The sequence below is a fragment of the Salmo salar genome, chromosome ssa01 (genome assembly GCF_905237065.1).
Source record: "Salmo salar chromosome ssa01, Ssal_v3.1, whole genome shotgun sequence".
Classification (NCBI taxonomy): domain Eukaryota; kingdom Metazoa; phylum Chordata; class Actinopteri; order Salmoniformes; family Salmonidae; genus Salmo; species Salmo salar.
This window is the reverse complement of record NC_059442.1, coordinates 96,848,853-96,864,805: the sequence shown is the minus strand read 5'-3', so window position 1 is coordinate 96,864,805 and position 15,953 is coordinate 96,848,853. Positions and strand designations below refer to the sequence as shown.

The 15,953-nt window shown below is 44.9% G+C and overlaps 1 protein-coding gene across 1 annotated transcript in view; it reads right to left on the bottom strand.

Annotated features, from left to right (window-relative positions):
• The window catches only part of LOC106610838 (brefeldin A-inhibited guanine nucleotide-exchange protein 3-like), a 33,982-nt gene extending 18,237 nt beyond the window's left edge, over positions 1-15,745 (bottom strand). Inside the window, 14 exon segments of the mRNA XM_045697619.1 lie at positions 602-709; positions 1,606-1,771; positions 1,957-2,123; positions 2,469-3,389; positions 3,559-3,673; positions 5,478-5,802; positions 6,072-6,176; positions 6,432-6,516; positions 7,365-7,410; positions 7,654-7,767; positions 9,828-9,896; positions 13,744-13,890; positions 15,024-15,105; positions 15,573-15,745. Coding sequence (XP_045553575.1) covers positions 602-709; positions 1,606-1,771; positions 1,957-2,123; positions 2,469-3,389; positions 3,559-3,673; positions 5,478-5,802; positions 6,072-6,176; positions 6,432-6,516; positions 7,365-7,410; positions 7,654-7,767; positions 9,828-9,896; positions 13,744-13,890; positions 15,024-15,105; positions 15,573-15,640 — 2,518 coding nt within the window. The 5' untranslated portion in view covers positions 15,641-15,745.
• Between the last annotated feature and the right edge of the window lie 208 nt (positions 15,746-15,953).

The window sequence follows — 15,953 nt, the reverse complement described above, 5'->3', positions numbered from 1 at the left end:
GCACTCTGCATGACAATAACATCTCATACAGGGAAGTAAATAGTAGAACTGACAACGGCCCCTTTTCTCTCCTTTCCACGTTAATATAGTCGTCCCCTATTGATTATGTGTACCTACCTAGCTAATTACATGGAAGCTTTATTGCCTCATGGGCAACACAGCAGCGGTTACTGTGGTAAAGTGGCACAAGTGCTTGACAGTGCGCCTTTTGTTCCCAGTGATAATAAAAGAGGTAGGCAGACACTGGCAGCTCTCCATTCTTTCCCCTGTGAGAGATGCAAGGAGAACAACATATTTCTCTCTCACTACTGCCCTGCCTCTAACCACTAGGCTAGAGAGTACAACATCTAGGCTCATGTATGCAACCGCAGAGACCAGGGTTCAGTCCGTCTCCACCCTTCCCACTTTGTCTCCTCCTAATCGGTCTCACCAACTGTTTCTAATTTGTCTGAATAAAGCAAAATGCCCCCCAAAAATACACAATACAATATGCTTAAATATCTAAGCAAAATATAGCAAAAACCTTCTTGGTGAAGCGACTCAGAAAGTATAGCTGGAGGTGTCAGTACCTGGGGAAGACAGTACCTGGGGGTGTCAGTACCTGCCATGAGGGTATCACTGCCACTCTTGTCACAGCTGAAGGGGGACTGAGTGTTGGCCTTACGGATCAGCTGACCTCCGATGGCACTACTGCCCAGCCCATCAATGTCTGACCAGAGAGAGAGAGCGAGAGAGAGAGACAGACAGCGAGAGCGAGCGAGACAGCGAGAGAGAGAGACAGACAGCGAGAGCGAGACAGACAGACAGCGAGAGAGAGAGAGTGAGAGAGAGAGAGAGCGAGACAGACAGACAGACAGCGAGAGAGAGACAGCGAGAGAGAGAGACAGCGAGAGAGAGAGAGACAGACAGCGAGAGAGAGAGAGCGAGAGAGAGAGAGCGAGAGAGAGAGACAGACAGCGAGAGAGAGAGAGACAGACAGCGAGAGAGAGAGAGAGCGAGAGAGAGAGAGACAGACAGCGAGAGAGAGAGAGAGCGAGAGAGTGAGAGAGCGAGCGAGACAGACAACGAGAGAGACAGACGGCGAGAGAGAGACGACACAAAGTGATGAGAGTTGTCAGAAAAACATAGCAGAACATTTGTATTATTTTACCTTTATTTAACTAGGCAAGTCAGTTAAGAACAAAATTCTTATTTTCAATGACGGCCTTGGAACAGTGGGTTAACTGCCTTGTTCAGGGGCAGAACGACAGATTTTTACCTTGTCAGCTCAGGGATTCAATCTTGCAACCTTTCTGTTACTAGTCCAACACTCTAACCACTAGGCTACCTGCCTCTAACCACTAGGCTGGGCTACCTGCCTCTAACCGCCAGGCTGGCCTACCTGCCTCTAACCGCCAGGCTACCTGCCTCTAACCACTAGGCTACCTGCCTCTAACCACTAGGCTACCTGCCTCTAACCACTAGGCTACCTGCCTCTAACCACTAGGCTACCTGCTGCCCCGATTTTAAAGACTCAAAGGAGCATTATGTTAATTTCATATCTTTATGTTGACATAAAGAATCCTTGTGAATAAAGCAGTGTGGGAGAGCTGTGTCCCCTCCTACCAGTGAGCATGGTGATGAGGGGCAAGGTGTGTTCCTCTGGTGAGCCCCAGTAGCCAGCCTCCCCCAGCAGGTTCCTGTCCAGCACCTTGAGGTAGAGCTCCTCGATCCAGGCCTGAGACAGCACCACCAGCACCCCACTGCTCTGGATGAGACGAACAAATTCTTTCTGCAGCAGATGAGACAATTCAATGGGGAAACCATGAAGCCTGGTGGGATCACTTCAAAATATATCAAGCACAAACAAAACAACTGGCTACAGAGCATATACTACATGGTATTCAGCAGATCACTTCAGAGTTCACTTTTATCCTATTATTATGCACTAAGATAGACTCCACCTCCTCCACTCACCAGGCTGACCAGCACGGGCATGGGCCTCCTGCGGTAGTAGTCCTGGCAGCAGAGTTTGAGGCTGAGGAGCAAGGCATAGTAGGAGACCAGGTAAAGGCCGTCAGCGTTCATCAGGGCCTGACAGTTCAGGTTCTCACTGCCCTCATAGCCTGGAGAGTGGATGCCACCTGGGAGAGAACATAAGGTCAATATTATCCCCTAGTGTCTCCATCAAACAGTGGTACCTAGAAATATTAGACAGTATCTTATTCTGCTAAGACATCATCATTACTTTAATGGAAGTTTCAATGACATCGGATGTCATCTCACGTCCTCTCTTCATTATGTAATGCTATCTCCCTTCATCTCCTCACTGTATCACAACCGGCTGTGATTGGTAGTCCCATAGGGCAGCGCACAATTGGTCTAGCATCGCCCCAGGTTTGGCCGATGTGGGCTGTCATTGTAAATAAGAACTGACTTGCCTAGTTAAATAATATGTTTGTTTTTTTATCCCTTACCCGCCTGTAGGCTGGAGCAGAATGTGGAGGAGAAGTTCTGCAGAGAAGTGTCCACATCTGTTGTGCTGTGCATCCCCAGCAGGCGAGGCAGCAGGCCGGCCAGAGACTGGACAAAGAGCCGGGCGCTCTGCTGGTCAGCCTCCTGGTTCTTCAGTAGCTTCAGGGACAGGGCTGCCGTCCTCAGGGAGCGGTGGCTGGGACAGTCCCTGGGTGTCTGCTCCTCATTGGCCAGGGAGCAGTTATCAGAGCCCATGTCTGACACATCCGAGCGGCCCGAGTCCTTCTCCGCCGCCATGGAGTACTGGTCACAGGAATCAATCTCAGTGCGCGACATCTCCCCCTCGTCCACGCTAAAGTTACACTCGCTGTAGCGTGAGCAGTGGGAATGTGCCCGGGCATCCTCAGACAGGAAGTTGGTGATGTCGGGGTAAACAAGGGCGTGGCTGCGCTGCACCACGTCTGGGGGTCCGCCGGGCTTCGCCCCCGGCTCCCTCACACAGGGACGTAGCTCAGGGTCGAGGTCAGCGTCCGGCCCACCAGAGGAAGGGAGTCGGAGTTCTTCCCAACACTCCTCCCCCTCTGAAGTGGTCTGTCCTAGCTCCAGAGTGGTCTGGCCCGTATCCGTGGTGATGCTGATGCTGATGTCGGGGCTGTGCTCCGCTCCGGAGGGCTCCCAGGGAGCGTGCTCAGAGGAGAGGATGTGGCGCTGCCAGCGGAAGTCCGCCTTGTTGATCTCCATGGACTCCCGCATGGATTCTGCCCCCTCTTTCAACTCATCCAATCGGCGCAGGAGCATGCGGGCCTGTTCTGACTGTAGGCCACACCCATGACTCAGCTCGTCCAGAGCTCCCAGGAGGGCACAGGCACACAACACTGAGGAGTAGCAGGCCTCCATGCCCCCCTTCATACAGGCCTCGGTCGTTCCATCCATCATCCCTGTAGGCACACACACACACACACACAACGTAACTCTTTACAGCAGTACTACTTCCTTCTCACTAGTACATGATGTATGGGTTACAGGCTTATACAGATAGGTAGAGGCATATTCTTTTTTTAACAAGGTTAAAGTGCTAAATCAAGTAAGAGATTATGGGTCCTCACAGTTTAAGCAGGTCCAGGTGAGACTTCCTCTTGGAGAAGGACCTTTTCCTAGACTCAGGCTCCATTACACATGGACCAGCCAGGTCAAACAAGCACTGAGGGCTCCCCAGAATCTACAATACTCAAACAAACAGACACCCAATTTGATTTTTGCTTATTGTATCCCCTCTGCAACACTGGTACTGTCGATATAGCAGCAACATTCCACGGTCTAATTCATTTACACTGACATTTTAGTCATTTAGTAGATGCTCTAACCCAGAGAGATCTACAGGAACAATTACGGTTAAGTGCCTTGCTTTCAGGGCACATCATCAGATTTTTCACCTAGTTGGCTCACGGATTTGAACCAGTGACCTTTCGATTAACCACTAGGCTAATTGATTGGTTGATATATAAACATTATGTTAACTTCTCTAGGGTAGGGGGCAGTATTTTCACGGCCGGATGAAAAACGTACCCAAATTAAACGGCCTACTACTCGGGCCCAGGAACTAGAATATGCATATTATTATTAGATTTGGATAGAAAACACTGACGTTTCTAAAACTGTTTGAATGATGTCTGTGAGTATAACAGAACTCATATGGCAGGCAAAAACCTGAGAAAAATCTAACCAGGAAGTGAGAATTCTGGTGCTTGTAGTCCTTTCAAGTCATTGCCAATCGAATACACAGTGAGTTAGGGTTCGTTTTGCACTTCCTAAGGCTTCCACTAGATGTCAACAGTCTTTAGAAAGTTGTTTGAGGCTTCTAGAATGAACAGAGAGTGAACAAGAAGGTGGGGAAGTTGGTGACCCAGGGAAGGACATCAGTTCATTGGCGCGCATTCACGTGAGAGTTAGCTGTGTTCCAAAACGTTTTTCAAGACACTGGAATCGTCCGGTTGGAATATTACTGAAGTTTCACGTTATAAAGGCCCTAAAGATTGATGCTTTACAACGTTTGACATGTTTGAATGAACGTAAATATAACTTTTTTTTACTTTTCGTCGTGACATTTTCCGCGCGCTTCCTACACTTGGAGTAGCTAACTGAACGCGCTAACAACAAGGAACTATTTGGACATAAATTATGGACTTTATCGAACAAAGCAACATTTATTGTGGACCTGGGATTCCTCGAAGTGCCTTCTGATGAAGATCAAAGGTAAGTGAATATTTCTAATGCTATTTAATATTTTAGATGACTCCAAAATGGCGGGTATCTGTATTGCCTAGTGTATTTTTCTGAGCGCAGTACTCAGATTATTGCAAAGTGTGCTTTTCTCTTGAAGCTTTTTTGAAATCTGTCACAGCGTTTGCATAAAGGAGATGTTCATCTATAATTCTTTGAATGACAGTTTAATATTTTATCAACGTTTATGACGAGTATTTTTGTAAATTATTGTGCTGATTCACCGGCAGTATTGGAGGCAAAATATTTTCTGAACGTCACGCACCAATGTAAAATGGGGTTTATGGATATAAATATGAACTTGATCGAACAAAAAATGCATGTATTGTGTAACATGATGTCCTAGGAGTGTCATCTGATGAAGATCGTCAAAGGTTAGTGCTTCATATAACTGCGTTTGGGGTATTTGTGATGCATCTAGTTTGGAAAATGGCTGTGTGGTTATTTGTGTCTATGTACTCTCCTAACATAATCTAATGTTTTGCTTTCACTGTAAAGCCTTTTTGAAATCGGACAACGTGGTTCGATTCGGGAGAAGTGTATCTATAAAATGTGTAAAATAGTCCTATGTTTGAGAACTTTGAATTATGACATTTTGTGGTTTTGAATTTGGCGCTCTGATTTTTCACTGGCTGTTTGAATAGTGTGAACCGTGGGTGGGACGATAACCTCTCTCGGGCAGGTGGGACGCTAAGGGATTTAAGGTGACTGGTGAACCGTAAGGATTCTGGGGCTATGACCACCTCCTTCATGATCTTGATGGCCTCCACGCGGTGCTGTGGGGGAGGGTAGAGCAGGATGCGGTGGTACAGCGACTGCAGAACAGGCTTCATGGACTCCACACAGTTCACCAGGCGCACCAGCTCAGCCGCCACGTAGCATATGGTCCGCAACACCGGGCCGATCATGGTGGGGGTGGTGGAGGAGCAGCCAGATCCCCAGCCCTGGTTAGACACCCCGCCCAGAGAGGGGTCCAGTACCGGACACCCACCTCCTTGGCCCGAGGTGATGGTCTTGTCATTCACAGGGTTTCCCATGATCACCACCAATGACGGGCACAGCTGCTTCCTTGGGGAAGAGGACAAGACATGTCACATGTTTTATGTAGACAGATAATATAGCTAACACTTGAAGGGTACTTATTTTCTGAAGTGCTCAAGTACTGCTTATGAATGTGTTATGAAGACCATATGTAGGTACACCTTAAGTAAAGTGTTACCAATAATGTATGGTGGTTATCTAATGTTTAAACTGCGAACATACGGAATAGGGAGGCAGGTGATCGGACAGGGAATTGTGACTGTGTATTCTGTATGTCAGCCATGGGCAGGCCTTACCAGATCAGGTCTGTGAAGCCTCTGTTCATGTGCATGGTGGGAGGACAGTTGCTGAGCATGGACAGGATGCATTCTAGGTAGAGCAGCTGGAGCAGCTGGTTCTCACTGTACAAACAAACAGACCATTAGTCAGTGTCTCAGGCCATCCCAAATGGCACCCTATTCCCTATCAAAAGCAGTGTACTATGTATGGAATGGGGTGGTGTTTGAGACACAGCCTCAGTGTCTCACCTTAATAAAAGCCAACCTCTATATAATATTGGTGTAAGACAAGGTGGGAGAAATAATGAGTTCTTCAGATGAGAGAGAAACAAACTAACAGTGCAGGGCTGTTAACTCTGAATAAAGAATCATTCTTACTGGTCAACCCCCTCCAGCTTCTCACAGAAGACGGTTAGCACAGTCACGACGTCCTCACACAGGGACTGTGTCGTGGGAGACACATCTAAAAACATACAGGCCAACAACCATTACCGAGACATCTCACTCAGTAGAACAAATGCAACTGATAACATACCTAACCTACCTGTGTGCGATTTCAAGCTTGGAGTTTCAACTTTTGGGACTATTCCTTTGGTTCCATTGTCCAGCCCAAACTAAATCAAATGCAGCTCAAATGTTTGGCAAAATGTATTTGACTCAGGTCTGAAGGAACAGTTAAGCCAGCAGACACACTGCATGTCACGTCCTGACCAGTAAGGGGTCAGGTCATTTTGTTATTACAGTTTGTTCAGGGCGTGGCACGGGGTGTTTGTTTTGTGTGTTTTTGGGCTGATCTATGTTATTCTATTTCTATGTTTAAATATCTAGTTTTTCTGTTTCTATGTTGGAATTGTTTGGGGTTGGTCTCTAATTGGAGGCAGCTGAATCTCATTGCCTCTGATTAGAGACCATATTTATGTAGGGGTTTTCTCATTGTGTTTTGTGGGTGGTTATTTTCTGTTTAGTTCATGTTAACCTGACAGAACTGCTGGCTGTCGTTTTCTTGTTTTGTTTATAGTGTGTCAGTATAATAAATACAAATATGAGCACCCAACACGCTGCGCCTTGGTCTACCTTTAACAACGGCCGTTACACTGCATCATTCCCTACTACTGGTCTCTCCTCTCCCACTGTTGGAATTGGACTCTGGGAGGTGTGAATCACCCAGCCTTGCAGTAAAATATTTGTGATGTCTAACACCCTGTGCTCATTGCCTCATAAAAGGGAAATTATAATCCCTGCGGAGGTATATTCCCCCTGGCATGCGAAGAGCGGTGAAGGCTATTCCTATATAACAGGGCTATAAAGTACCTCTGAGCTGGTGAGTGGGCACTGGTGCATCCTCGCCATCCACTCCCTGCAGGACACACATTATAGATTTTCAGACACTGCACGTCGCTTCATATATGATTATGCATTCAATGCATTCCCCTGCATATTCAAAGATTGTGATCTTGTTAGTGATTATTGTAATCACAGCTGCACTAGTCAGCCAAAATGTATTCAACACAGTATGATTACAAGATCGCATATGATTTGCTGTTGATCTGTTCTGAGTGGTGGTAATGTGAGAGGTCAAAAGGTGCCTGGGGTAGCTGACCTGTCTGTGTCGGAGCTGCAGGGCAAGGTCCCCCAGGACCTGGCTGAGGGTGGCCCTCACGGCCGTGTTGATGCTGCGCTGGTGACAGCTGGACCTGTATGTCTCGATACACACCTGGAGGACAGCAGGACAGGATAAACACACACACACACACACACACCGTTGCAACAGAGCAGGGGTTTACTGTAACACCCAATGACTATACACAAAGGTAAAGCCTCTTTCAAGGCAAAGCTGGCTGGACAGAAGAAAGTCTGACATCGGGAGTGAATGAAAATGTCCTCTTTAAAACAGCAAATGTGTGATACATCAACCAAAAATCTTAATTGAAGCATAAATAAGATGCCAAGCCCTGAAGAGTCAGTAAGACATAATTGCTTTACCGTCATCTTAACCTTTTCATTACCTCCCACTCTATATAAATCAGCGTAGCAATCTAGATGATATCCCAGTGGCTAATTGAATTATGACAGGCTCTGAAAGCTTGTCTCTGGGTTCTACGGAGGATGATGCACACAAAGGCCAGCCAAAGAAGCATGACTGGAACATTCTCTTAACCCTCTCCTATAGTACCGGTATGATGAAAGTCACCATTCAGAGAGGTTATCAGGCAGGTGAGATAGAAGACTTCTCCACTCTGTTCGATCTCATCGTTCACACCATATCTGCTGGATCCAATCTAAAATAAGTCTCCCAGTCGCTCTGGTAATTAACATGCAGATTAAAATGTGTAAGGCAACTGCTATTATTAACGTTAGTGTTCTGTTAACCAAGAGTCACGCTCGTCCATTTATAATCCATCCGGAGCAGTGATTCATGATATGAATCAGCTACGACGAAAAGCAGATTTGAATAGCTTGGTTGGTCCGATTATGAGATGACCACCCAGACCCAAGACTGTATAAATTAAAGGAGAACCAAAGCAGTTCAGCAGGGCTCCAGGGACAAAGATCAGAAGTCAACTTCAGTTGCTCAAATGAGCTTCCAAATATCAACTCTGTAGTTCTCAAAATAGAAAGGGTTCTCTTTGGGGTACTGCATCATGAAGTACAGTCATAGTCAACATCACATCTCTAGGAGTGGGAAAGTGATGATCCCACAGACATGCACCTGTTAGTACTGTGAATGACAAATACTGTAACCTGATCCCAGACCAGTAGATCTGATAATAAAGACCCAATTCTCCATCTCTCCCCCTGCCTGGTGCTGACGTAGTGGAAAGACCACTTCAGACATGACGTCATGTCAGTGACCTTGAATGAGGAGTTTCCATGGTGACCAGACCAACGAGATTAAAGGAGGAAAGAGCCCCTTGTTTGAGCCGGTTTTGAAATGTTACAGGGAGGAACTAGTTAGGGACTTTCAGTCAGTCTGTACTGACACTCTGGGTCACTGGCTGAAGGGCTCTCTGTACCAGGGATGAGGAAGAGAGGTGCATGGACCATCTCTGTGACACAGCAGCAGGATAGGAAATAGCATCCATCCACTGAACAACATTCATGAATTTCTGCCATACACGTTTTATCACTGGAATTAAATCATAATAACCACAATATCATTTTTACATGTAAAAATGTTGACATTGTAATATGTTAGAAAAGAGGTATAAGTTATATGGATGTTAACATGCAGGGATAAAGAGGGTAATCTCCATTCAAATTAAAACCCCAAAACATGTTTTTACACCTTCTGTTCCCGGTGTCAGATTGATGGAGCATACATTAGGTCCAGGGGTGCATTAAGTCCAGTTATTTATCCCTCTCTGTCCAACAGCAGAGTTATGGGGTGCTGGACGTTTCCTGCCTGCACACAGCAGATGGACCTGCCTAGTGGAACCAGATCCACTTAAACACAACATTACACATTTTTATGGGCTGTTAATGGATAACCAGGAGCACAGCTAAGAAACACAGGAACCCATGTCCAGAGAGACACACCAAGGACCTACAGACACCCTGTGAGCAGGATATATGGAGAGCTGTACTTTCATATTGATTAATGTAACGAGAACCCCATGTAGTTTTTTTCAAATTACTGTGAGCATTTGACTGAGCCTGCCTGGAGTGTCAGGGGGCAGGCAGCCTGCCTGGCCTCTCTGGCATGCGTGTCTTCCCCCGGGCTCCCCGTCTTCCCCCGGGCTCCCTGTCATATCAGGATACCTCCGTCAGGCTTACCTCAGCTATCCTCAGGATGGAGTCTCTGTTGATCTCAAAGGTGGAGGAGTACGTGATACAGAGAAGGACCTGTAGGCCAAGGAGTCAAAGGCTTGTAAAACACCCATTACAGGTACCATACAGATGTCCTGCCAGGCAATCAGCCAGGGAACAGAAACCATCTGCATTAAACAAACCCAATGCTTTGTGTGACTGCTGTCAAAACAGACCACATAACTTCAAACACTCAGCAAAGCACTTTGAGTTGGAAATAAATGGAGCTAGAAGTATATTTACTGTCCTTTGACAACAGTGCTATTTTCATTTTGTCATATATGTGCCCAGTGCCTCGGAGGGTGAAGGAGCAACAGGGTCTCAGGGTAGTATGGAACAGAAGAAGAATGACACCCCATTGATCTTACAGTAATAACTCCTTGGAGACTAGATACATGCAAGGTACAGCCACTTACAGCTACTAGTAAAGTAGGCTGGAAGACAATCTGCAGTTTAAAAAAGTACCATGTACAAAAGATGGCATGCTCATGAAAGCCACAAAAGCAATCTGCCACAAATATACACAGTACTGTGAATTGGCATGTACATGGCAAGGACGACCTTTCACAGTTCTCGCATTTTGTCCAACTTCAGATTTTCTACAACTACATGATTTACATCAGTTCAAAACAGCCCCCAACTGAACCTGTTGAAGTCCAGTTAAGTCTAGCTGTGTGGCATGGTTTACAGGATGCCCCATTCTAAGGTATGCCCAGTACTGTACGATGCAGTGATTTGTGGCAAACTGAGACAGCATGTACTGTATCAATTCAAATCTTAATTGTCACATGTAAATAACAGGTGTAGACTAACAGTGAAATGCTTACATACCTGCCATTCCCAACAATGCAGAATACTATATACATAGTTGTTTTTCACAATTCCTGATATATAATCCTAGTACAAATCCCCTGTCTTACGTCAGTTAGGAATACTACTTTATTTTAAGAATGTGAAATGTCAGAATAATAGTAGAGAGAACGATGTATTTATTTCATCACATTCCCAGTGGGTCAGAAGTTTACATACACTCAATTAGTATTTGGTAGCATTGCCTTTAAATTGTTTAACTTGGGTCAAACATTTTGGGTAGCCTTTCACAAGCTTCCCACAATAAGTTGGGTGAATTTTGGCCCATTCCTCCTGACAGCTGGTGTAACTGAGTCAGGTTTGTAGGCCTCCTTGCTCTCACATGCTTTTTCAGTTCTGCCTACAAATTGTCTATAGGATTAAGATCAGGGCTTTGTGATGGCCACGCCAATACCTTGACTTTGTTGTCCTTAAGCCATTTTGCCACAACCTTTGAAGTATGCTTGGGGTCATTGTCCATTTGGAAGACCCATTTGCAACCAAGCTTTAACTTCCTGACTGATGTCTTGAGATGTTGCTTCAATATATCCACATAATTTTCCTCATGATGCCATCTATTTTATGAAGTGCACCAGTCCCTCCTGCAGCAAAGCACCCCCACATGATGCTGCCACCCCCCGTGCTTCACGGTTGGGATGGTGTTCTTCGGCTTGCAAGCATCCCCCTTTTTCCTCCTAACATAACGATGGTCATTATGGCCAACAATATAACCTACATTTCCTCAGTTCTTGTTTCATCAGACCAGAGGACATTTCTCCAAAAAGTATGATCTTTGGAGAAATGTTTTGGAGCAGTGGCTTCTTCCTTGCTGAGCGGCGTTCAGGTTATGTTGATATAGGACTCGTTTTACTGTGGATATGGATAATTTTTGTACCTGTTTCCTCCAGCATCTTCACAAGGTCCTTTGCTGTTGTTCTGGGATTGAGTTGCACTTTTCGCACCAAAGTGCGTTCATCTCTAGGAGACATAATGCGTCTCCTTCCTGAGCGGTATGACGGCTGTCTGGTCCCATGGCGTTTATACTTGCGTACTATTGTTTGTAAAAATGAACGTGGTACCTTCAGGTGTTTGGAAATTGCTCCCAAGGATGAACCAGACTTTTTTTTTCTGAGGTCTTGGCTGATTTCTTTTGATTTTCCCATGATGTCAAGCAAAGAGGCACTGAGTTTGAAGGTAGGCCTTGAAATATATCCACAGGTACACCTCCAATTGACTCAAATGATGTCAATTAGCTTATCAGAAGCTTCTAAAGCCATGACATCCTTTTCTGGAATTTTCAAAGCTGTTTAAAGGCACAGTCAACTTTAGTGTATGTAAACTTCTGACCCACTGGAATTGTGATACAGTGAAATAATCTGTCTGTAAACAACTGTTGGAAAAATGACTTGTGTCATGCACAAAGTAGATGTCCTAACCAACTTGCCAAAACTGTAGTTAGTAAACAAGAAATTTGTGGAGTGGTTGAAAAACAAGTTTTAATGACTCCAACCTAAGTGTATGTAAACTTTTGACTTCAACAGTATATACACACACACACACAACCAACACCTTTTTTTTTAAAGGAAAGAGGAATAAATACACAGTGAGCAATGACAGCTTTGCTATATACATGTGGGGTACCAGTACTGAGTCAATGATAGCTTTGCTATATACATGTGGGGTACCAGTACTGAGTCAATGATAGCCTGGCTATATACATGTGGGGTACCAGTACTGAGTCAATGATAGCCTGGCTATATACATGTGGGGTACCAGTACTGAGTCAATGATAGCCTGGCTATATACATGTGGGGTACCAGTACTGAGTCAATGATAGCCTGGCTATATACATGTGGGGTACCAGTACTGAGTCAATGATAGCCTGGCTATATACATGTGGGGTACCAGTACTGAGTCAATGATAGCTTTGCTATATACATGTGGGGTACCAGTACTGAGTCAATGATAGCCTGGCTATATACATGTGGGGTACCAGTACTGAGTCAATGATAGCTTTGCTATATACATGTGGGGTACCAGTACTGAGTCAATGATAGCTTTGCTATATACATGTGGGGTACCAGTACTGAGTCAATGATAGCCTTGCTATATACATGTGGGGTACCAGTACCTAGTCAATGATAGCTTGGCTATATATGTTTTATTTTATGTAACCTTTATTTGAACAGGCTGCTAGTAGTGAGTCGATGTGCAGGGGTACGAGGTCATTGAGGTAGCTATGTACATATAGGTAGGGGTAAAGTGACTAGGCAACAGGATAGATAATAAACAGTAGCAGCAGCGTATGTGATGCGCGTGAATGTATGTGTGGTAATTGTGTGTGTGTGTGAGTGTGTGGGTAGAGTCCAGTGTGGGTGCATTGAGCCAAAAATAGTTTGTGCAAAAAGGGTCAATGCAGATAGTCCGGGTAGCTATTTGGAGAGAACAGTCTATGACTTGGGTAGCTGGAGTCTGACAATTTTTAGGGCCTTCCTCTGACACCGCCTGGTATAGAGGTCCTGGATGGCAGGGAGTTCGACCCCAGTGGTGTACTGGGCCGTACTCACCACCCTCTGTAGCGCCTTGTGGACAGATGCCTTGCAGTTGCCGTACCAAGTGGTGATGCAGCCAGTCAAGACGCAGCTGTAGAACATTTTGAGGATTGGAGGGTCCATGCCAAGGGGGAAGAGGCATTGTTGTGCCCTCTTCACGACTGTGTTAGTGCGTGTCGACCATGTTAATTCCTTAGTGATTCGGACACCGAGGAACTTGAGATCTTGACCCGGTCCACTACAGCCCCGTCCATGTGGATGAGTACAACTGACTGGCAACAAGCCAGGGGCTGGTCCCAGATTTATTTCACTACCTGGGGAGTAGGGACCCTTAGTGCAATACACTACAACAGCAGTCTTCACACATCGGCATCAGAGGTAAAACAGTCAAACTCTTCATTGGATTATAAAGTATACTTCTTTAATCAATGTTTAGACTGGGTCAATTACTATAACAGTGACTGCTTTAATAATCCCTATGTACAGAAAGGACGGACCTTCATGACCTCGACCTGCAGGTCCTCGTGGAGCATGGGGGTCACCCTCACTGCGTCCAGCATCTGACTCAACAGCTGCCTCTCCATAGCCTCCGTCTCCACGCTCACAAACCTGTCCTCTGACAGCATCTTCTACAGTCAAACCAGGAGGAGTGGGATGGAGAACAGTACAAAATGGAGGAAAGAGAGCGACAGACACAGGGAGAGTGGGACAATTCAATACACAGTCCAAAAATTATAATACTAAGTAGAACATCAGAATCCAGGCCAACAAAGAATAATTCACATCAAGACTCACTGAAGGGTAATGGGTTGCGTCTGCAGCAGTAATGCTTGTAATTAACCTACATTTCCTCTTACACTGAACAAAAATATAAACGCAACATGTTGGTCACATGTTTCATGAGCTGAAATAAAAGATCCCAGAAATGTTCCATACGCACAAAAAGCTAATTTCTCTCAAATTTTGTGCACACATTTCTTTACATACCTGTTAGTGAGCATTTCTCCTTTGCCAAGATAATCCATCCACCTGACAGGTGTGGCATATCAAAAAGCTGATTAAACAGCATGATCATTACACAGGTGCACTTTGTGCTGGGGACAATTAAAAATGTGCAGTTCTGTCACACAACGCCACAGATGTCTCAAGTTTTGAGAGAGCGTACAAAAGGCATGCTGACTGCAGGAATGTCCAACCGAGCTGTTTCCAGAGAACTGAATGTTAATTTCTCTACCAAAAGCTGCCTCCAACGTTGTTTTAGAGAATTTGGCAGTATGCCCGACTGGCCTCACAACCGTATGGCGTTGTGCGGGCGAGCGGTTTACTGATGTCAATGTTGTGAACATAACCCCACTGCCACCATGGGGCAAGGGTATGGGCAGGCATAAGTATGGGCAACGAACACAATTTCATTTTATTGATGGCAATTTAAATGCACAGAGATACTGTGACGTGATCATGAGGCCTATTTTGAGGACATTTTCTTTTAAAGGTATCTGTGACCAACAGATGCATATCTGTATTCCCTGTCATTTGAAATCCATAGATCATGGCCTAATGAATTTATTTCAATTGACTGATTATATGAACTGTAACTCAGTAAAATCTTTGAAATTGTTGCATCTATATTTTTGTTCAGTATAGAATGTAATGTACATTCACAAATGCATGGCTAGTCAAAGCAATGACCTTTTCCTGGTTCAACCACATCTGCTGTTTTGTACAGGTCATTGTTACTGCATGCATGGCTGCTGGACTGTACCTGCATTCCTGTGAGGGCAGTCTGGGCCAGCTTCCTGTTCTTGGACCCAAGTGCCAGCTGAAGAGGGAGAAGGCATCTTTCTCTGCAGAGACATAAACATATAATTAAGCTACAGAGAGAAAATTAAACAAAATGGGTCAAAGCTTTCATATTTAAACTGGACAAGGTTGGTTTGATGGCACTCTGACAATGATTTCCTGTGGGACTTTCCAAAAAGAGATTACAGCTAACATGTTCACATCCCATGAAAACAAAGCAGGAGCAAAAGCAAGCATGATAGTTTCACATACACCATGTTTCAGGGGACAGGCTATGAATATAATATTATACATAATGATATAATCACAACAGCCTACAACACGAGACATCTCATCTCGATCTGTCTGAAATCAAGGCCACAAATCCACAACACAACCCCTAGTATTAATGGCATTTTAAATCCTACGTGTTGGGAGAATTCTTGTTTCTGGATGTCCTCAAAATAATATGGCTGATCTTCCTGCCATGTTTTTTTCCCCAAAAACATTGCAGGAAGGAAGAAAGATTTACCTGAGAAGGAAGGAAAAACAGAAATTGAGGACGCCAGCCTTGCCCTTTTTAACCAACTTGAATGACATTTAGAAATGGCTACAGGGAGCGTGTTAAACAGAACGTGAAGCATAAGAAAGTTCTCTATAGTCCACAGTATCAATCTCATGCGTCATGCTGAGCCTAACAACACTCCCCCTTCTCATCGAATCAAATAAAAGTTTATTGGTCACATTTACAGGACAGGGGGTAAACGGTACAGTGAAATGCCTACACAAGCTCTCTTCAACAGTGCAATACACATTTATCAAAACAATCACAATAAGTATCCTGCCATGTATAAAGGAACTTATTAGCATTCCATATCTAACTTCATCCCAACCTTTTCATTAGTCAACATAT